At 40.0% G+C, this 22,157-nt stretch overlaps 1 protein-coding gene across 4 annotated transcripts in view; it reads left to right on the top strand.

The window, feature by feature from the left end:
- PRKN (parkin RBR E3 ubiquitin protein ligase) overlaps positions 1 to 22,157 on the top strand; it is a 779,628-nt gene that overhangs the window by 282,334 nt on the left and 475,137 nt on the right. For all 4 annotated transcript variants that reach the window (XM_084514657.1, XM_084514659.1, XM_084514660.1 and 1 more), the window contains exon 4: positions 9,185 to 9,303. In XM_084514657.1, coding sequence (XP_084370783.1) covers positions 9,185 to 9,303 — 119 coding nt within the window. The remainder of the gene's footprint in view (positions 1 to 9,184; positions 9,304 to 22,157) is intronic.

Raw genomic sequence — 22,157 nt, forward strand, 5'->3', positions numbered from 1 at the left:
AGCAGCAGCAGCAGCAATACCACCACCAGCAGTAGCACCAGTACCAGCAGCACCAATGCAACCACCACCAGTGCCAAGAGCAGCACCACTACAACGAGTAGCACTGCCAGCACTGCCAGCACCAGAAGGCACTGTGCCTGTGGGGGCTGTGCAAGTGCCTCAAGTCCGCTGAGCTCTTTATGGCATCATCAGGGGCTTGGTGACATCTTGCTGACACCTTAAAGTGCCAGCAGGCTGGGCTGGTAGTGGCCATCTTCTCCTCGCAGAGGGGGATATGTGTTTGTAACCTCTCTGCATTCACACGGGCCTCATGGCCAAAGGAGGAACCCCTCATGTGCCTCCAGAAGCACGGGGCTGCCCAAGGCCGCTGCTCCAAAACTCCCGGCACTCTGCATGCCCTGCAGACCCATCATTGTCATCCCCTCCTCTCCCAGCATCTGTGCAGTGCTCATCTGCAGGGTGTAGATGGATGGTCTTAGTAGAGCAGGTGTGTGCTTGCAAGGCTACTTAGAAGCATAAAAGAAGACACCTCAACAGCCACACTGTGTTTCTCTGAAATGACTGAAGACTCGGTGTACGGTCTGGGACATACACAACCTTTTGATGTGTCTCCCTGTGCATTCCTGCATGTCAGGACAAGAGGCAATGGCTGCAAACTGAAATACAGGGTATTCCATCTAAACATCAGGAAGCACTTCTATACTGTGAGTGCCCTGGCACAGGTTGCCCGGACAGGCTGCAGAGTCTCCCTTCTTGGAGGTCTTCAGAAGCCTTCTCAATGTGGTCTTGGACAGAGGTGGATCTAAGTGGCCACGCAGCATAAAATTCTGTTTCTCCCTCCTGCCCTGTCTACCAGCCCTCATGTAGCCCTTCCACATGCTGTTTGGAGAGACCATCCAGAGTAAAAACTGTACTGTCAGAAAACTCCTGTATTTGGGTGCAAGTCCAAGGAGGAATGCACGACCACTTGGGCTTAGACACACCAGGACTTCCCTGGTACTGGCATTTGTTCTGCGAGGCCAGAAAGGCCTTTGACACTTTGCCAAAGTCCTCACTTTGCTGCAGGGTGACAATTCTGGAGGTCTTACGGACCTGACCTCTTAAGTAATGAACAAACACATGTTGTCCAGTGTTTTGCCCACACTGGGGACACAGGCAAGTGGGAAGAACCATGACACTTGACTGGAAGGCATGGGGCAAAGAGGCCCATGATGACCCCATAGCTAAACTAATTAAAGCTGTGCTTTTCTACGACAACTGTGTTTGTGCTGCGTAGGCTTGGTTTCCACACCCTCCTGGCTGGTGCAAATGTCCTTGCTACAGCTGTGCAGAGCATGCTGCATAGTATCTTGTCACAACCTAGTATCTTGGCACGGTGCTCTCTCCAGGAAGACGGTATACACCCAGACCGACTGCCCGTCCAAAAATGAGGCAGTTCAGGTCACTGGATGCGGGGAGTGTCTAAGCCTGTTGATGCCATCGGCGGGAGGCAGAGAAACTGTGTGCGTGAGGTGCGAGCAGGTGGATGACATGGTCCGCATGGTGGTGGAGCTCAAGGAGGAGGTGGAGAGGTTGAGGGATATCAGGGAGTGTGAGAGGGAGATAGACTGGTGGAGTAACTCCCTGCAGGGCCTCAAGGAGAGGTATCGAGGTGAGACACCCCAAATGGGGGTGGACCCCCTGCCCTGTCCCCGTCGGGCAGAGGGAGGGGATCTGGGAGCTGAGGAGGAATGGAAACAGGTCCCTGCTCGACCTCGCAGGCGATGCCCTCCCCTTCCGGCCCCACCTTCCCAGGTGTCCTTACGCAGCAGGTTTGAGGCCCTGGAGCTCGAGAGACTGGTGTGTGACGAAGAGGTAGCAAGTGTTCCCAGGAGGATGCCTAGGGCGAGGAGGTCGACTCCACACCTCAGGACTGCCTCCACCAAGAAAGACAGAAGGGTGGTTGTTGTGGGAGACTCTCTTCTTAGGGGAACAGAGGGCCCTGTTTGTCGGCCTGACCCTACCCGTAGGGAAGTCTGCTGCCTCCCTGGGGCCAGGGTCAGGGACGTTGCCAGGAAGCTTCCCAACCTGGTTCGCCCCTCAGACTATTATCCTCTTTTGATAGTCCAGGCAGGTAGTGACGACATTGAAGAGAGAAGCCTGAAGACTATCAAACAAGACTTTAGGGGGCTGGGACGGTTAGTGGATGGAGTGGGAGTGCAGGTGGTGTTTTCATCCATCCCTACGGTGGCAGGGACGGGTACAGAGAGGACACGGAAAGCCCACCTGTTAAACACGTGGCTCAGGGGCTGGTGCCAACGCAGAAATCTTGGGTTTTTTGACCATGGGGCACTTTACTTGGCACCCGGCCTGATGGCCACAGACGGGTCCCTATCTTTTAGGGGAAAAAGGATCCTGGGCCAGGAGCTGGCAGGGCTCATTGAGAGGGCTTTAAACTAGGTAAGAAGGGGGATGGGGCTGAAGCAAGGATTGTTGGAGCTGTGCCAGGGGGAACAATGGCAAGGCCGGAGGATAAGGCAATGGCCAGCTGAAGTGCATCTACACCAGTGCACGCAGCATAGGTAACAAACAGGAGGAGCTGGAAGCCATCGTGCAGCAGGCAGGCTACAACTTGGTTGCCATCACGGAGACGTGGTGGGACCAGTCTCATGACTGGAGTGCTGCAATGACTGGCTATAAGCTCTTCAGAAGGGACAGGCAGCACAGAAGGGGTGGTGGTGTGGCTCTCTATATTAGAGAGTCTTTCAAGGTTGTAGAACTCGAGGCTGGGAATGACAAGGTCAAGTCCCTGTGGGTTAGGATCGGCAGGGACAACAAGGCTAGTGTCCTGGTCGGGGTCTGTTATAGACCGCTGAACCAGGATGAGGAGACAGATGAGGAGTTCTACAGGCAGCTGACAGAAGTTGTGAAATCTTCAGCGCTTGTTCTCGTGGGGGACTTCAAATTCCCAGTTCCCTGACATATCCTGGAAGCACAACACAGCCCAGAGGAAGCAGTCTAGGAGGTTTCTGGAGAGCGTGGAAGATAGCTTCCTGACGCAGCTGGTTAGTGAACCTTCCAGGGGTGGTGCCCCGCTAGACCTTCTCTTCACAAACAGAGAAGGACTGGTGGAGGATGTGATTGTCGGGAGCTGTCTTGAGCAGAGTGACCACGAAATGGTGGAGTTCACTATTCTTGGCGAGGCCAGGAAAGGAACCAGTAAAGCCACTGTATTGGACTTCCGGAGGGCTGACTTTGAGCTGCTCAGGACACTGGTTGGTAGAGTCCCTTGGGAGGTGGTTCTGAAGGGCAGAGGAGTCCAGGAAGGGAAATCTTAATGGCGCAGGAACGGTCTGTCCCCATGTGCCCAAAGGCGAGCAAAGAAGACCAGCCTGGCTCAACAGAGAATTGTGGCTTGATCTTAGGAGAAAAAAGAGGGTTTATAAGCTTTGGAAAAGTGGGCAGGCCACTAGGGAGGACTTTAAGGATGTAGCGAGGCTGTGCAGGGACAAAATTAGAAAGGCCAAAGCTCATCTGGAGCTCAATCTGGCTACTGCCGTTAAAGATAACAAAAAACGTTTCTATAAATACATCAACACAAAAAGGAGGACTAAGGAGAATCTCCATCCTTTACTGGATGCGGGGGGAAACTTAGTTACAAGAGGTGAGGAAAAGGCGGAGGTGCTTAATGCCTTCTTCGCCTCAGTCTTTAGTGGCAATACCGGTTGTTCTCTGGATACTCAGTACCCTGAGCTGGTGGAAGGGGATGGGGAGCAGGATGTGGCCCTCAACATCCACGAAGAACTGGTTGGTGACCTGCTACGGCACTTGGATGTGCACAAGTCGATGGGGCCAGATGGGATCCACCCGAGGGTACTGAGAGAACTGGCAGAGGAGCTGGCCAAGCCACTGTCCATCATTTATCAGCAGTCCTGGCGATCGGGGGAGGTCACAGTTGACTGGCGGCTAGCAAATGCAACGCCCATCTACAAGAAGGGCTGGAGGGCAGACCCGGGAAACTACAGGCCTGTCAGTTTGACCTCAGTGCCAGGGAAGCTCATGGAGCAGATCCTCCTGAGAGTCATCACACAGCACTTGCAGGGCAAGCAGGTGATCGGGCCCAGTCAACATGGGTTTATGAAAGGCAGGTCCTGCTTGACGAACCTGATCTCCTTCTATGACAAAGTGACACTTGCTGGGTGGACTACGGAAAGGCTGTGGATGTGGTCTACCTTGACTTCAGCAAGGCTTTTGACACCGTCTCCCACAGCATTCTCCTCAAGAAACTGGCTGCTCTTGGCTTGGACTGGCGCACACTTCGTTGGGTTAGAAACTGGCTGGATAGCTGGGCCCAAAGAGTCGTGGTGAATGGAGCCAAGTCCAGTTGGAGGCCAGTCACTAGTGGCGTCCCCCAGGGCTCGGTGGTGGGGCCGGTCCTCTTTAATATCTTCATCGATGATCTGGACGAGGGCATCGAGTGCACCCTCAGTAAGTTTGCAGATGACACCAAGTTAGGTGCGTGTGTCGATCTGCTTGAAGGTAAGAAAGCTCTGCAGGAGGATCTGGATAGGCTGCACCGATGGGCTGAGGTCAACTGCATGAAGTTCAACAAGGCCAAGTGCCGGGTCCTGCACCTGGGGCGCAATAACCCCAAGCAGAGCTACAGGCTGGGAGAGGAGTGGTTGGAGAGCTGCCAGGCAGAGAAGGACCTGGGAGTGATGGTGGATAGTCGGCTGAATATGAGACAGCAGTGTGCTCAGGTGGCCAAGAAGGCCAACAGCATCCTGGCTTGTATCAGAAACATTGTGGCCAGCAGGTCTAGGGAGGTGATCGTCCCCCTGTACTCAGCTCTGGTGAGGCTGCACCTCGAGTACTGTGTTCAGTTTTGGGCCCCTCGCTACAAGAAGGACATGGAGGTGCTTGAGCGGGTGCAGAGAAGGGCGACGAAGCTGGTGAGGGGCCTGGAGAACAAGTCCTACGAGGAGCGGCTGAGGGAGCTGGGCTCGTTCAGCCTGGAGAAGAGGAGGCTCAGGGGCGACCTTATCGCTCTCTATAGGTACCTCAAGGGAGGCTGTAGCGAGGTGGGGGTTGGTCTGTTCTCCCACGTGCCTGGTGACAGGATGAGGGGGAATGGGCTAAAGTTGTGTCAGGGGTGTTTTAGGTTGGATATTAGGAAGAACTTCTTTACTGAAAGGGTTGTGAGGCATTGGAATGGGCTGCCCAGGGAAGTGGTGGAGTCACAATCCCCAGAGGTTTAGATGTTGAACTTAGATGACGTTTAGATGTTGAACTTAGTGATATGGTTTAGTGGAGAACTTGTTAGTGTTAGGTCAGAGGTTGGACTGGGTGATCTTGAGGTCTCTTCCAACCTAGAAAATTCTGTGATTCTGTGAAAATTGGAACAATGTTTTCCAGCTTCCAGTCAACTGGAACCTCTCCAGATTTCCAAGATCATTGAAAAATAGTTGAGAGAGGTCTCATGACATGACATCAGCTAGCTCTCTGAGTATCCTGGAATGAATCCCATAGACTAACATGCATCCAGGTGGAAGGCAAGCAAATCCTGAACAAGTCTGGGTTTCCTGGGAGTTTATTGTTACTGTCATGTTTATTGTCATGGTCCTCCATCTCAGGGCTCCAGGGATCCCAGGGCCCATCACTAGTGTTGAAGAGAGAGGTAAAAAATCAATTAAATATCAATGTTTTGTCAGCATCCCTGTTTGTGAGGTGACCATCCATGAACCAATGTTTACTCTGTTCCTTCTTTTGCTGTTAACATGTTTTAAAAGCCCTTTTTACTATCCCTGACAGTACTGGCTAGCTTCAACTCTAATTGAGTTTTGGCTGCATAAATTTTCTCCCTTCAAAGGCAAACAGCATCTCTGTACTCCTACCATGTTCCCTGACCTTGCTTCCAGTGGCCATACTTTTTCCTTTAGTTGTCCTCCATCCACCAATGTATGTAACTGCAAACAGACTACTAATTATAATTTAATTTATTTATTGTTCTAACGCACACCTTCAGTATTAGAATCAGCACTTAAAGGACTTCCAATTTTTTTTTTAGCTTGTAATTTGCTGTGTCTGCACATTCTTGCTGAGTACCAATGTTATAAAATATTAATGGAGAGCTTTATGAAAACCTATAGACCATGATTGAATGAGGAAAGACGAGGTTGTAAGGTTGGTGCTGCAGCCATTTGAGTGATTACTGGCATGGTGCCATAATTACAATTCTTATTACTACTGCTACGTCAGAGCTAATGCATAAAGTAGATTTCTTTGTCCTTGTTTCTCTCAGTTCCCCTCTGAAAAACTATTCAAGGGGATACAGTCTCAGCCAAGGGCCTTTCTAAAACTCACAGTGATAAGTCAGTAAAGAGTTTTAATTCTTGTCATCAGTGTTGTACACTTGCCAATTTTTAACATTTGTGTATTTAATTCAGTCTCTCCTCCTGGTGATGCTTCTCAGGACATAAACTGAATAAAGTAACTGCACTTGGTGAGACTGAGATCAGCATATGTGTATAAAATGGTGAATAGATTGCTGAGTATCTTCTTTACTCTTTTCTCCTCTCTGGTAGTAGGAGACATTTCAAAAGTTATTCTGGGCGTCCGCATTGCTTAACTGCTCTGATTCATTATGCTATAAGTTTCTTTCTTGTTGTGTTTCAAATTTGTGCATCAGGGATGTGTGTAGGGGGTACTTTTTAAATTCATGAAAAAATAAAAAAAAAAAAAGAAAGTGCTAAGAAATATAAATATTGAGTAAATATAGTCTGTTTTTGCAAGGAGTAAATACGGAGCTAATGCACAAGATTTATCCTTTACAGTAAATCATCAGTATGTCTCATTTTAGGCTTCTCCTATGACTGCTGTATTTTTACTGCAGTGTTCAGTCATGCTGATTTATGCCATACTATCTCGTGAATATTTTGCAGACTTTTATCAATAATACAGTTTTATCTTTGGGTGCAGATGTAATGAACTTAGAACAAATAGCAGGCAGAAAGTATGATTTCTGCCTCAAGTAGTTTTCTGCTTGAAACAAACTTGATATAAAATGTCAGACATACACAAGACATCAGGGAATGGTGGATTGGATCAGGAAAGGCATCAGCCCAATTAACAAAATATTTTATTCCATAAGGGCTTATGTACTCAATAAGATGTTTCTGTTTGACTGGAAAGATTTCATTAGAGTCATAGCAGGAATCCATCCAGGAGGTAGGAGGAATCAGGACAGTGAACAGTGGTATCACATATTTTTACTCAGGATAGGTGCTTCTGCATGTGAACAGAAGTAGCAGCCGTCAAACTAGATCTCAAAGACCACGCAAGAAAACATAACAATGGTAGAGCACTGTTGATACCAGACTTGGCTCTCGTCTCACTGCCTGCAGCTGAAACCGAGTCAGGAGTAATTGACTGGAAGCATCTTGTTTATGGTGGGCCTCATGTAGCAATGGCATACTCGCTTACTTAAGTCATTAAATACTTCCTTCAAATTATACTAAATTTACTGCCCTTTTGTTTTGTTGCTTGACCTGCTGATCCTTCATGAAGGAATTACCAAAAGTAAAATACAATTATTTGCCAGTGTATGCCTTCTCATTTTCAAAACTGTATTTTAGATTTGTGTGTGTGTGTATTCTAGCTCAAATAGTAGCTAATGTAAAACTGTTCTTGGTCCTACTGTTAGGAATGTTGTGTAAAATATCAGTAAATAGACATCCAAATGTTCAAAATTTTGATAAATTTAGTTTGGAGTCACCTCTCAACATTGTACCGTATATTATTGAATAGTTCAGCCTATGTCTCCTTATCTTTAGCTGAACTATTTTTATCTTAGAACTGTGTTATAGATTGATTTGAGAAGTATGCTCTCAATTGTTTTGAGTTGCAGTTGTTCATGTGTACATTATGTGTGAAAGGGTGGATGTGTGCTAATTTTCTGTGAAGTCTAAATTCATTTGAAATTCTGTTATGTTTTATGTTCAGTTATAGTAATTAATAATTCCCAGGGAAGCATAATGAAAATACTTGATAGATCAGTTTACTAAAATCATTTATGCTTATGAAAACTCAAAAAAAAATTATATGTGTTAAAACCATGTGTTACAAAATTTGCTCCTTCATTAGTGTTCATCTCTGAAGACATCTACATCTTTTTTCTTAGAAAAAAAGTTTTGGATGACAGTTCTCTGAGGTTGACTTTTGGAATCTAGTTGCACATAAACGTTGAACACCTATGAATAGGTGTAACATTAAATTCCTATGGATTTTCAGTAGCAGAATGCAGGGACTTACATTTATCATGTGAAGGATGTGTAAAATAAGGTAAATCAGTCTTGTTGAAAAATATTATTCCTGATGATATATACATCATATATATGGTCTCAGTTCAAGTTCTGATAATAAGCTTGAGTGTCTGAATTTGGAGATGACTAGTCTACATTAAAACCACATTATGAATCTTCCTTCATTTTCTAAGGGATAACAATAATCATCCTACAAAGTGGTTTACTCAAAACAGTGACCAGGATTGCAAGTGAAATCACAGTCATTAGCAATGCCTCAGGCTTACACAATTCTCCATGTATTCTATAGGTTCCCAAAATAGAATGTGTTTCATTTCATTTTCTTTGAAAATTGACTTGGCAGAGGTTTACAAATTTTTCTAGGCAATATCACTGCCAGCAAAATAAAGAAATTATTTTTGTTATTCCACAAATAAAACTAGATTTACTAAATTAAATATTTTTTTTCTTCTTGTGATATCAATCAAACTAATATTTTAAACTTTATCCAAGGAAATATTCATGCAATTCAGACTCAAACTTGCAGCTAGACAAATCTAGATTAGAAGTGAGACGCAAATTATGGAGAGAAATTAATCTTATACATCACTTGCCAAAGATTACAGTTGGTTCTTATCAGTGATAAGCTCAACCTCAAATTAGGATATATTTTCTAGGGGTTTCAGGGTAGTTTGCCTTTATATATTGATCAAGAAGCAGGAGTTACTTGAATGTGCTAAATACACCAGGGAAGAAGATAAGAAGATCACAATGCTGTCTTCAAGCCTTAAAAACGTTTTTTCCCCTTGTTTATCACTTATTAAATAGAAACTTTTCATTATAGCCTGATACTGATTTTCAGTATAAATCAAATGTTTTTGTTTGTTTGTTTTTCTTCCTGACAGGTGCAGCTAGTTACAACAGTTTTTATGTTTTCTGCAAAAATTTCTGCCAAGCTGTTAAACCTGGGAAACTGAGGGTCCGCTGCAGTGTATGTAAACAAGGAACACTGACTTTGGCAAGGGTAAGCGGGTGTTTCAGTTTTTTGGACTTTATAAAAATTACATATATTTTTCTGTCTATCCATTTGCGTGTATGTAACTATGTATATATGTATTTTTACTGAAATCTTTTATTGCTATTTATGTCTGTAATTTAAAGCTTGGTGAAGATTTCATTCACTTATCTCCACTATTTGCAGTACACACAAGGAAAACATTGCAGCTCCAATCCTGTTAAGACATTCTTGGCTTTATATTTGAAGTCCTAATGGTTAGCCTGGTAGTATGCATAATATGTACAACTTAAGGGTATATTTAAGGGTTAGAATTATAGGTGCTTATGCAAAGCCTGGATCAGTGTTTGTGGGCACAGAAAGACCTGAATTCAGTGCCAGTGACTGTGAACGTTATGGAATGAGACAAGGAGGAATTAAATGGCTGAGCAGCTCAGAATATTAATCTCTCCAGCTCAGCCAGTGTATGTGAAGTCAGAGTAACATTACTATGGTGGGACAGAAAGTTCGTAGAACTGTCAGGCTTAGTTTGCATCTAAAAATGGGACACTGTTGTTTGACCTGAATTTACAGTAGTGTGAAGTTCTGGAGTGTTTTGTTTGTTTTTTCTTTTCTCTGTTGTGCTGAATTTCACTGGCTGTGCTACTGGGGAATAAGACTCCTTCCTCTCTCGTAAATCACAGTGTACATCAGCCTGGTTTGTTCTGTGAAAGGCTTAGGCTTGTGTGGAAGACTGAACCTTACCAAGCTGTAGATGTTGTGGAGCTTTCTGTGATACATATTTAACTGTATACCTTTTGCTGTGGTTTAAAGGGGTTAATTTCACTTTCATGTTCTTGACGTAGACCAGTACTTCTATGTCATGACACAAAAGAGCACTGTGAGACTCAAAAAACACAGCTACTGTAATCTCATTGAAAGAATAAAGTGTAGTAACTTTATTACTATAAAGTGTAATGTAGTAATGCTTATACATATATAAATTAAAACCCCGTAACAACAAACTCTCTCAAGCCCTGTGTGCTATTTCTGAATTACTTGTATATCTCTAATTTATTTCAGAGGCTTATAAGTGTTGCATATTGTGATGTTTCAAATGAACACATCTAAGAACCTTTGTTTTTCTCTGAAAAGTCACACTTAAATATTTGTGATTAGTATAGGCTTAAATCACGTATAAATCAAGATTCAGAAGTTGCATTTAATGTACATGTCCATTGGTATAATACTCAGTACGATATAAACACAGGTGACATCGTGTTCAGATTGAATGCAAACAGTCATTGCTGCTGAATGATTGCTTTTATCACTAGCTGTCTTTGAACTCTGTGCATTGCAAGGATGGAACAGAACATGTGTACTTTCCTAGACTTGGTGGCTTCTTTAGGCGTGTCCAGTCTTATGGAAATTATCACTTTCAGTTCTGTAATGATTGGTTTGGAGTCATTATGTTTCTTGTATTAAGTAGACTTAAATACATTTACAAACTTGAAGTTCTTACAGTATTTGCTAAATAGTAGTCTTCGTTTTGTCTCCCAAGAATTCCTCATGACTTTGTTATTAAAAATAAAATAAAATAAAATAAAATAAAATAAAATAAAATAAAATAAAATAAAATAAAATAAAATAAAATAAAATGAAAGAAAAAAAAACCACTACTATAAAAAGTTCCAGTATTGCAAGTTTCTAAATAAACTTATAGTATCTGATTGTCTGGAATGTATGCAGATCTACATTCTTTTGGGCAAATTTGTGTCAATAAATATGCACAAGCTGATAATTCCTATTGAATGACAGCTGCGTATTTTTTTCTGTTAGCATATTTTACATTAGGTATGAACAGAAAGTCACTGGAAACTTGCAGTGGAAGCATTTGCTAATTTCAAGACTGGTTAAGAAAAATAAGAGCTTTTGGAAGATTTGATAAGGCACTTCAATATGAAAGTACAAAAGAGAAAAGGGAAATATCTTTTAGAGAGTGTCAAATGATAATTTTTGACTGTTTCATTTTTTTAATAATGTCTACAGAAATAATTTGCAGTTCAGGTTCTTGTTACTTTCTCCCCAAAATAAAGAAAATATGTTATCATTCCTTTCCTCTCAGATTCAGTGAAGCAAGGTAGATAGAACAGTAAGTGCACTGTTCCATTAGTTTGGGCTGGCAGTCCTCAGTGCTTTCAGAAGTGAAATATTTACAATAAGGACACACTTACAGTAGTGAATGTGCTAAGCAACAGTAAGTTTGTTTTATAAATACATGCAATGTACCTCAGTCCTGTGGTTATGAAGATTAGGTGCAGATTTAGTATGTGCCTGGCCCTAGCGACCTTTTTTCTTCTCACTTGCTGTCCATCTTCCAGGGAGACAGAAAGTAATTCCAACAGGGGAAGCTTGAAATATGTACCAGGCCTCATTTATTTTTCAATACTACGTAGAAACCTCTCTGCATTAATGCTAGGCAAAAGTGTAGTCTCTGAGCTGGTGCTTTGTATCTGCTATGCTTTCTTCAGTGCATCACAATCTACAGTAAGCAAGTCAGGCTGAAAGTGTTATCAAAACTTGACCTTTGTGTACTTAAAAAAAAAATAAAAAAATTATGGAAGTTAGAAGGTAGTGTATTACTGCAAACTCTCTATGTTGCTTGTCCAGTCCCAACTGGACTATGCCAGCAATTGCTAATAAGACATCTTCTTTACTGGTAATACCAGTAATCATTACATCATTACTGGTATTGCCATCTTTACTGGTATTATGATTTCCCTTTTATATAGAAGTTGGTCAACATAAAGTGATCATAGGTAAACTATAAAAAAGCATGTGTATACCATCATACTACAGATTTGTCAGAAAAGCTGTACGCTTTTTTTTTGTAGATATATTTTATCCAGTGCTCAGTAAACTGTGCCTGACCTTTACCAGGCAGCATAGCAAGTTGCTTAAGAAGCTCTCCTGTGCCATAAGCAGCAAAGCACCATCTAAGCCAATGTTTGTTACAGTAATTCTTTCACTGAGATGAAAGTGAATACCTGCGTAAAACCCACACAAAGCTTTGGGCAGTTTTAACTTACTCAACATGCTAATTCTTTTCTCTACCTAAGCCACAAATGACCAACCTAATTAAATTGAGCTTTCTTTTTTCACGGTGTGTTGACTGACTGACATTTTAAAATATTACTTATTCATTTAAACAGTCTTATTCTAAAACCTTATTTAACTGTCATTCCTATTTGCATAGCATTATTTTAATATATGATGGCCAGAGTAAATTTATTATACTGTTTTTCTATGAAATTAAAGAGCCCACTATTTTTATTTTCACCAGAGACATCAATCTAAATATTAAATTTGTAATTTTCCAGATGACACTTAGGTTGGCGTTTTACGAACATTTCATGACCTGATTCTTTATGGAAGATATATACCAGACTGATTTAATTATAAGGAAACATCAGTCACTGCAAAAGTATCACCTCTCCCTGGTTTCTCTAATTAATCAAGCACAAAATCATGTATGGATAGACAGGAGTGTGGGAGTCTTATGTAGACCACCTACAAGCCTGCCAGCAACTTTCTCCAAATTGTTCAAAAATTTTGGTTATCAGCTTCACACTGGTTTATATACATGTATTTTGTTGCTTGCAAGCTTTTGAAAATAATATTTTCATATTCATGTGGTGCTGCAGTTTATTTCAGTATCCATGATTCAGATAGGGTATTCCTCTTTTCAGGAAAATAAAGTAAATAAAAACAAAGGTCACATTTAGACTTTTTTTTTTTTTTTTTTTTTTTGAGCATTTGCATTGTTAACTCTGTAATGAAAAGGAAATGCAATGGAAAGCCTGTTTCTGCAAACTGTTATACACCAAACTGTGTAGTTAAAGTACACTTTTTAAATGTACCTGACTCTGTGACATACTCCTGGTACACAAGACCATGACGTTTGCCTCAGTCTCTGTTTTCACCATACAAAATTCAGCCAAGGTAAGAATTGGGATTGAAGTGCCATAAATGGACTTTGGGTCTCCATGCTTAGGCACTGGCTCTCTGGTGAGGCCATTTCCACTGCAGGGACTTGTTAGTGTTGGTAGTTCTTCACGCTGTGCCCTTGGTAGTGCTGTCTGAGTTTTCAGTATATCTTCTAGTTATGCAAAACTCCTTGAGTGCTTCTTTTGTACTTATCCTTGCAGCTTACATTATCTCAGAACTTTTCAGACATGTTGAGTTATATTTGGATCAGACTTAACTGACTGCAGCTGAGATGAAACTTAGTTCCTGTCACCAAAGCACGCATGGATTTTATTCAGTGGCTGAAGCCCACAGTTCTTCTGCTGTCCCTGCCCTTGGTGCTTCAGGGGAGCTTCAATTTTTAAACACCTTTGTTAAACCATCTCTGCCAGAGAACTACTCTTGTTTTTACCATATTATGGATATTACTTTTATCTTTAGCTTTTCATCTTAAAGCTAATAAGGAAATGAAAACAAGCTGATTTTTTTTTTCCTCCGGCACCGTGAAAAGCTTGTCATTTCAGTATCATGGCATTCAGAGTAGGCTGTGTTGTACATCATAGTTCTGGCAAGGAAAAAGCTCAAAAATCAAGTGCCTCAGTGACTAACGTGTCATTCATAGTTTAAGTGGTTGTCCTGATAGCTGAAAATAAAGTATTTTGAATTTGATACTTTCATGTTACCTAGGAAGAGAAAGGCCTTTAATACAGTCATTATCTTTGACTTTTTACTACCTAATACCATTTTAGTATTTGTTTAAGTAGGGTGTTTTCTTTTTAATGAATATATGCTTAGCAGAGATTTTCAGTAATATAAAACAAAAAGGCAGTGACTTTAAGTTTATTTCATAGAATTCTGTATTTGCTTTTTACTTATGGGACAGTCCCCATGGTAAAGGTGATTTTGTTCCTGTAGGTAATTTACTTTAAATATCTCTTTGTTTAATATATCATTGCAAAAGTCTATTCCACAGTAGACTGTCTCTCATCATTGCTCATTATGGATCACATACTTTGCCTGGAATTGGCTGAGTGACAGAGGAGGGAAGGAGTACCACTCACTGCATCGGAGCGAGGCTGGCTGAAAGACAAATGGGAACGTAGCAGCTCCAAAATCATCTAGCCCGTGCATCTGCTGATTCACCACTGATGGTTACCACTGCTGGGGTAACGCTACAGGCAGCCTACAGGGCAACTGAGACTGCCTACTTTATTGGTTACTCTCTTTTAAGCCTGGTGCACAGACTAATGGAGACGTCTATTTGGCACAGTTTTGTTTCAGAGCTGCCAGTCATGAAGAGTCTTTAGCATCAATAGTCCATTTTCTTTTGACTGAGTGACAGATAGTGACAAGGGCCAAGCTGGGATAGAAAAAAAAATCAATTTGACCTTTGAAGCTTAACTGCAAAATAAGCTCCACCCTGTGGAGTACAATGTGATGAAGTCTGATCTTATTCACAGACTGGGAAGATATTAAATATGAGATTGAATTCCTGAGACTGGATGAAGTATGTATTTGTCTCTCCAAAATGGCATGCTTGCTGTGAGGATAAAAACGTTTTTGATACTTCTTAGCTGTGTTGGAAACAATATGTATTAAAATACTTCTATTGAAATACTATGCATAGGAAAAGTTGTCATTGTAATGTGTGCTCCCTGGTCAAACTAATAAATTTGAAGCAACGATTTATTATTGAGTTCCTGCTAATAAACCTGTGATTACAAAAATAGCTTCATTTCCCTTGCATTTGGCTAACAAAACTAGTACACACAGGAAATTATATGTATTTCATATACATATTTTTATCTACATGATAGAAATAATGAAAATGTTATGAATAATTATGACTAAATAGTGAATTTATGAATAAATAATGAAAAAAAAAAAGTCAATTCTGACATCTCAACTACTACCGCTGGGCACTGATGTTAATAATGTTTAGAGAAGACAAGTGCAGAGAAAAAGAGCCCTCAGAGCTCTTTTTCCAGAATTTCCACGGAGTTTTTTCCAGGATTTCAACATATTCAGAAAATCTTTCTGTGTTAGCTATGTTAAGTCAATGTACCTAGTCATAAGCCTTTTTTTTTTTTTTTTTTTTTTTTTTCTAGTGAACTAGCAGTTTTTGAGAATGAGAGAGCATCTTAAGGTACAGATGTTGTACACTGGTGTGTAGCCCAAGCCCAGCTGTGCCAGAATGCCAGAGAGAAATCAGGCTGATTTGGAGCCTTATCCCTACCAGCCACACAGGCATGTGTACTTGTGCGTGTACTAGTTTATCTCATGACCTGATAGAGAAAGGCCTGCTAAATATGATAAAACTTCTTATTCTGTTAGTGCAGAACTACATTATGATAATAAATCCCGTCTTGCAGTATTTTCTGTAGTTCAGGCCCACGCTGGAGTGGATACAAAACTTCTATCTTACATACGTATTTGACAGTCTGAGCAGTTTCCAATAACAAAATCTGTCTCAGTAGGGGATATTTCTTCCATCATAGCAAAGGAGAATCTATCACTAGTTGACCTGGTCAAGGATACCAATGTTTTTAATATTTTTGACTGTAGATACATAGGTCTTGTGCTTAAAAGGGTTTTGTGTCACCTACTCTTCCTTATTGTTCTCCTATTACTTTCAGCGACTTGGAGCAGGACATCAGCATTAAAAAAATTTAATGAGGAAGAACAGAATTTCTGGTGAAACTTTCCTAGCAATGAACACATGACACTGCAAGTCTGATTCAGCCATTGCTTAACCAGTGTCTTCATTGCTTTTAGTAATAATGAATATCACAAGAAAAAATGTCTATATTCCTACCTGAAAAAATCTGTTTTCTTTGTTATGTCTTTGAAGAAAGTTGTAATTACAGAGCTATTGCTATTACATCTTCTCATTTAAAAAAAAAAAAAAAAAAAGTTCATAATGGTCATATTAACCCATAAAGCAGAAGAAAAGAAGGGGCACCATAGAAAGCTATTGTATTACACCAAATTTGAGCAGCTCTGCTTATGGTCCTGTTCCCCTCTGACTGGGAATTGCTTTAATAAACAATGTGCTCCCAGCCTCAATCTATTTAGTGAGATCTTTCTTCTGACTAAGCACAGTCATTTGGTCCTCCAAAGTAGTCACATTCTCATTTGAAGAATTATTGCAAATTTTGTCATAGTGGCTGTCTGGCTATATGTATGCATTTCTTACAGAAAATAATGATTAATGCTATCACTGATATTCTTAAATATTTGATTGAGGGTGAGACCTGCTTCTTGTTCTACCCCCATAAAAGCTAAGTAAGACCACCGAAGCAATACAAAAGAGTTCTTAAAACTCTCAATTTTGCTGTGCCGAAGGAAGACAATGGCTGCTTTCCATGGATCCACTCTCTGACATTGTGACAAACAGCAAAACTAGGAAATAGCCACAGTGTGTAAGAGATCCAGCTCCAGTGGTGCCTTGGGGTGGCTGTTCCCAGAGCCTGTTTAAGATACTGTGACACTGATTAGCAGTAGGAAAGTTCAGCACTGAGTGATCACAAAAGGATTTTAAAACCTTTCCTACATTTTTTTTTCTTCTCCACTAAAAACAGATTTCACTAGACTGCATGTCAATTCTTTAATTATTGTATATGCAGTAAATAAAAATAAAAGCATACTTTATTTATGAAAACAGTCATTCCATCCATTCACAAAGACAGGAACAACAATTATTTGATGCAAAGTAAACTTTGCAAAACAGTATTGCTTCTGCTTGGGAAAAATAACATACAGGTCTTTCTTTCATTTTAATAGGATAAGAAAGTACATTTTCACTTTAATTCGGTTAGAAGAACTAAGGTGTCTATGCATGATTTATAGTATTTACCAACTTATTGTGGTATGTGTTTTTAGTGAGATTGCACATTATAAAGTGTCTTAAAAGATGGAAAAAAATACCAATTATAGGAAAGAGGGAAAATAATTTCAGTGTTATGTACCACTTCAAGCCATGCTGTGAAATAAAACTGCCCTTTAATGTGGAGACTAAAGTGGGTTTCTCCAGTGCGGGTGACAACAGTCATAAATGAAAAGGAAAACCAGTTAAAAATTTACTTTCAGATTACATTTTTCCATGAGTATTTGAATCAAATATCTAATGAACCCTGCTGGCTGGGGAAGACAGATGCGTGCCTAGGAATACAGATGGTGATCTGTTCAGTCTGGCTATATTCACAGTTGCTAGTATTTCAGAACCACAGTCTGGCTGATGTTGGCAGGGGCCTCTGGAGGAGACCTGGGCCAACCCGCTACTCAAACAGGGCCACCCAGGGCAGGCTGCCCAGGCCCATGTCCGGGTGGCTTCTGAAGATCTCCAAGGAAGACACCCTGCAGCTTCTCTGGGCAACCTGTGCCAGTGCTCTGTCACCTGCACAGTAGAAAAGGTTTTGCCTTATGCTCAGAAAGCACGTCTTATGTTTAAGTTTGTGCCCATTGCCTCTTGTCCTGTCACTAGACACCTCCGAAAAGAACCTGTCTTTGTTGTCTTTATACGCTCTCTTCAGCTATTTTTACAGGATGGTGAGGTGACCCCGAAAACATATTTCAGTATATCACAGAAAACCTGTGACTAGTGAAAAATACCAGGCTTGGAGTTAAGACTTTTTTTGTCCAAAGTATTTGTTGCATTTGAATTGCTTGTGTGTAAAATTGCCCGTTCTCAGATTTGTAATCAAGGATCCTTTGATAAATAGGACCTGCAGTTCATAACTCCTGCTCAAATCTCTAAAAATTTAGAGCATGTACCATTAGGTGGCACAGGATCATGTATACATGCAGGGCAGATTGTGGACATTATCTCTTTCATTCTTGTATAGGTCGTAGGCTATTTCTATTATTTATTTATCTATCTGGTATCTGGGAGCAGGGTGTGTGTGTGCCAGGAGATGTTATATACTGTATTTAGCTTCAGTTTGGGCTGTTTTGGGGGGCTGTTTTTGAGGGCAGAAATGTAACTGGAAGAGAAATTGCTCTCTTTCTATCCTGGTGATCTAGGTTATCTTTAGGCTACATCTTTATCTTTTTACCATATTGATTGTTAGCAGCTCTGCCATCATTGTCTTAGCAATGTGTAAAGACTGCCTTTTTTTGCATACAGTAACTCCTTCCCCAACAAAGAAGGACCCCCTCTCAAATTTTGTCTCTTTTTATGTTGAAGGGAGATATAATTAGTGTTTTTCAATACCAGCTGATGGACATATCAGCATTTAAAACATTAGAGCTGTATTTATTCTGTTGACACCTTACACTGTATGTGTAGGTGAATCCTTCACAGTCCCCCCTTCCGTTTCTACTCAGTAAGACCATAATGTGCTGGGGATAGCTTCCTGGAATTTATTACAGGAGAAAAACATAGTACTTGCACAATGATAGTTCTTTTTTGTTTGTTTTGTTTTATTTTTTAATATGGCAGCTGCCACTGAGATTCAGATGTCCCAGTGCATAATGCTCTTAATTTGCTTTCTTTATTAAAGTAGAGCCAAACTTCTGTCTTCTCAGTATTATTCCTTAGATAGCTGTGGGTACAGAGAGATTTTGCTTACACTAGATTATTTCAACATTTTTCATAATGATGAATATTAAACAATTCTAAAGGGTCAGTAATTTATCCTAATTTTTAAGATGATGGAGCATCTGATTCACCAGCTGGCTCAGGAAATAAAAATAACCACATTTTCTTAAGAGACTGCAGTAGCAGAAGTAGCAAACACCAAACTGTTTTCTTAAACATGTGCCTTCATTTCCTTTAAGAAGCTGCTGTAATTTCTAAATTATGATTAATTATATTTTGATATTAATTATTGATAATTATGATGATTAATTAAAAACATTAAAGTAACTGTTTGCCTCTACTGTAAACAAATCTCTATTCTAGCTCATTTTATGAGAAACCCTGCCAAACCTTTACGTTTCTTCCTTATGTAAGAGGGTTTTTGTTTGTTTGTTTGTTTGTTTTTCCTTTGTTTTGGACTGATTTAGTTAATAAAAAAGGGTTTAGGGTACTTAAACATAATCTAAGTAGGAAGTCAGACTTTTGAAGCTAATAAATCAGCTAATTTGAAGTTATATTGATTATACTTGATTGGATAGAGTTGTGATCTGAAGTCATTAAAGTCTAACTTGTTAAAACTTTCCTCAGAGCTAAATACTTGTAAAACATTGCTAAAAAGATGCAACCACAACCATCACATTTATTTTGATTGAACCATACTGATGGAAGTATGCAGTGTACTAAGGAAAATTTCCCCCTTCTCAGAGAAATTTTCTTAATGTGGTAATAAGTTCTTAGAGACATGTGATGTGGACCAGTTAGTAATCCACATTTAAACTTTTAGAATTCTTGTATGTTTTTCTGTTTGTCTAGTCAGCTGCACAAAAGACAACATTTACTTAAGAGAAGCGAGGATATCATCTTTTGTTCAGCTTGCTTCTTAGGTGGAAAAGAGTCCAGTTGAATTTGGTGGTATAACTTGGATATAAAAGGGTTTTTTTGTTGTTGTTGTGTTTTTTTTTTTTTTTTTTTTTTTTTTGATAGAGCTATAGCAAATGTTTATATGTTTTTTTTTTAAAAAAAAAAAAAGTCATTGTATTGGGAGGGTGTTCTTTTTTTTTTTTTTTTTTTTTTTTTCCTTCCATTTTTCACTACACAAAGAAAAATCGTACATGAAAATCTGTAGGTTTTCTAGATTTTATTTGGAGAATCTGATCTTTGGCAAGAGTTCTGAGCATGAGTTATTGTATAACTCTTAAAGGTGTAACTGGTTTTGTGAAAAGCAGGAAGAAAATTGTAGGGGCTCTATAGTAACTATGAAACATGTATTATGGAAGTGATTTGTAGAGAAATATTTTATCAGTCTAATGGTGTAATCCTATCAATTTAAGAGAAATAGCATGTTTTTGTCAAGATGGGGCACACAGACTTTTCAGACGAGTGAAAATACCTTGGCTGAGAAGGAGTTGCTTACTTTTTTATAGGCAAAGTGATCTACTTTCTAGAGTGGGCGCAGCTACCTCTAAACAGATTCTAACAGTTACACTTGAGAATTATTTGTCCTGGAATAAGTGGGCTTTTTTTTTAACTACATGTTCAACTGCAGACATCCTAAGACTGCTGTATTGTTTTAATGATGCTAGCATAGTTGGAACAAATTTTGGACATAGATGCATGGATTGAGTTTATGACAAGTTCTCAAGCTAGTAGTGATGGAATATAATGGACTTGATAAAATATCTGACCGCATTAGATCTGTGGGGGAAAAAAATAGGGAAACATTTTCATTTCTGGCTGCATCTTGTAAGACAATCAGAGAACAAACTGTACTTACTGAGATCTCTGTCTCTCCCTCTCTCTCTCTCTCTCTTTTTTTTTTTTTTTTTTTTTTTTTTAACACTGAAAACTCTTCAGCCAAGAGTGTTATATACCTGAATCTCTAAGCCTTATGTTGTTTGTATATACTGACATTTAAACTCGCTGCATTGGGACAAAATGCTAACTGCAACTATAATGACAGTTCCTAGCACATGGTGAAATTTCTGGCACTGATGTAAGTTTAAAGATTGTAGGCACTAATGTAAATTTCATAACTGTTGTAGGCATCACAATTATGAGCTTGCTTAAGGCTTGCTGAACACATACCCTCTGTTCAGGCTTTGCCTTTTTAGTTTTACTGATACTTAAAACTACAAGTCAGTGGTTCCTAAACTTGCATATCTGTACCACTCACAAGATACTAACTTTCCTTATTGCTGCATCCACTAATGGTGATACTGGAACAGGCTTTTGGGTAGTCTGGGAAAGTCTGTCTTTCTGGTTGAGATAGCTGTGTGTAGTGTCATAAAAGATGAGCTAAAAGAGTAGGAGTGCTATTTTGACTTAGATTTGATCTACATATGCTCATCAGCTGTTATGATCTGATTTGTGTAGTCAAAAAAGCCAGCTCAGCTAAGCAGAAGTTTCCTGTTTGAGAATAAGGTACTACATTTTCACCCATCTTTTAACCTTTCCATAAAGAACATAAAGAGAGGTTTTTGCTGGCTTTCTTCTGTCTAATTCTGCATGTAGCCTGCCAGCTGAAAACATCTCATCTTGATACAGGAGTGTTGCTTAGAGTAACATCCATAATTTTGAAAGCAAAAAGCATACTAACCACGGGTGGTGTTTTTTGTCTATTACCAATATAGATGACATAGATGGTAGGACATGTTCTCAAAATTTCAAAAAATACTTCCCAGAAGTATGTCATGTTATGTCATAACAGTGATAGTATGTCATAACATACTACGTCATACTATGTCACAGACATAGTATGTCATAACATAACAGTGAGATATGTTGGTCCACCCTTAGGTTGTGGTTTGGCTATCTGCTAACACACTTAACACCTTTACAGCTAAGAGGATGTACAGTTTTGTACCGACTTCATGTAAACAATACTTCCTAGCATGTGTTCTTAGCAAATGTTCTTAGGTGTTAATATTCTGTCTGCATATTTTGACTTGCATAATTTTAAAAGTTTAGTTTCAGACGGAAGAAATTAATTCCCCTGAAGTTAGGTTTTTCATTTCAGTCATTTCTAATTGCTTGCTTGCTTTTCAACTAACAACTCAGGCAAATAGGAAAGATTGTTTTTAACCCAAGATTTGCCTGGTGTCTTATGTGGTGCTCAACAGTGGGAGAATACTTTTGTTTGAATATTCAATCTTTTCTGTATTTGTGGATGTATTTACTTTAGCTCAGATCAAAAACCTCCAAGCTCTTTCTAAATATGGTTAGAAGAAAATTCATACTATACTGGAAAAACAAACACCAAACTGAAAGACTGCCTGGTTAC

Source organism: Aythya ferina (genome assembly GCF_964211825.1).
Source record: "Aythya ferina genome assembly, chromosome: 3".
Taxonomy (NCBI): domain Eukaryota; kingdom Metazoa; phylum Chordata; class Aves; order Anseriformes; family Anatidae; genus Aythya; species Aythya ferina.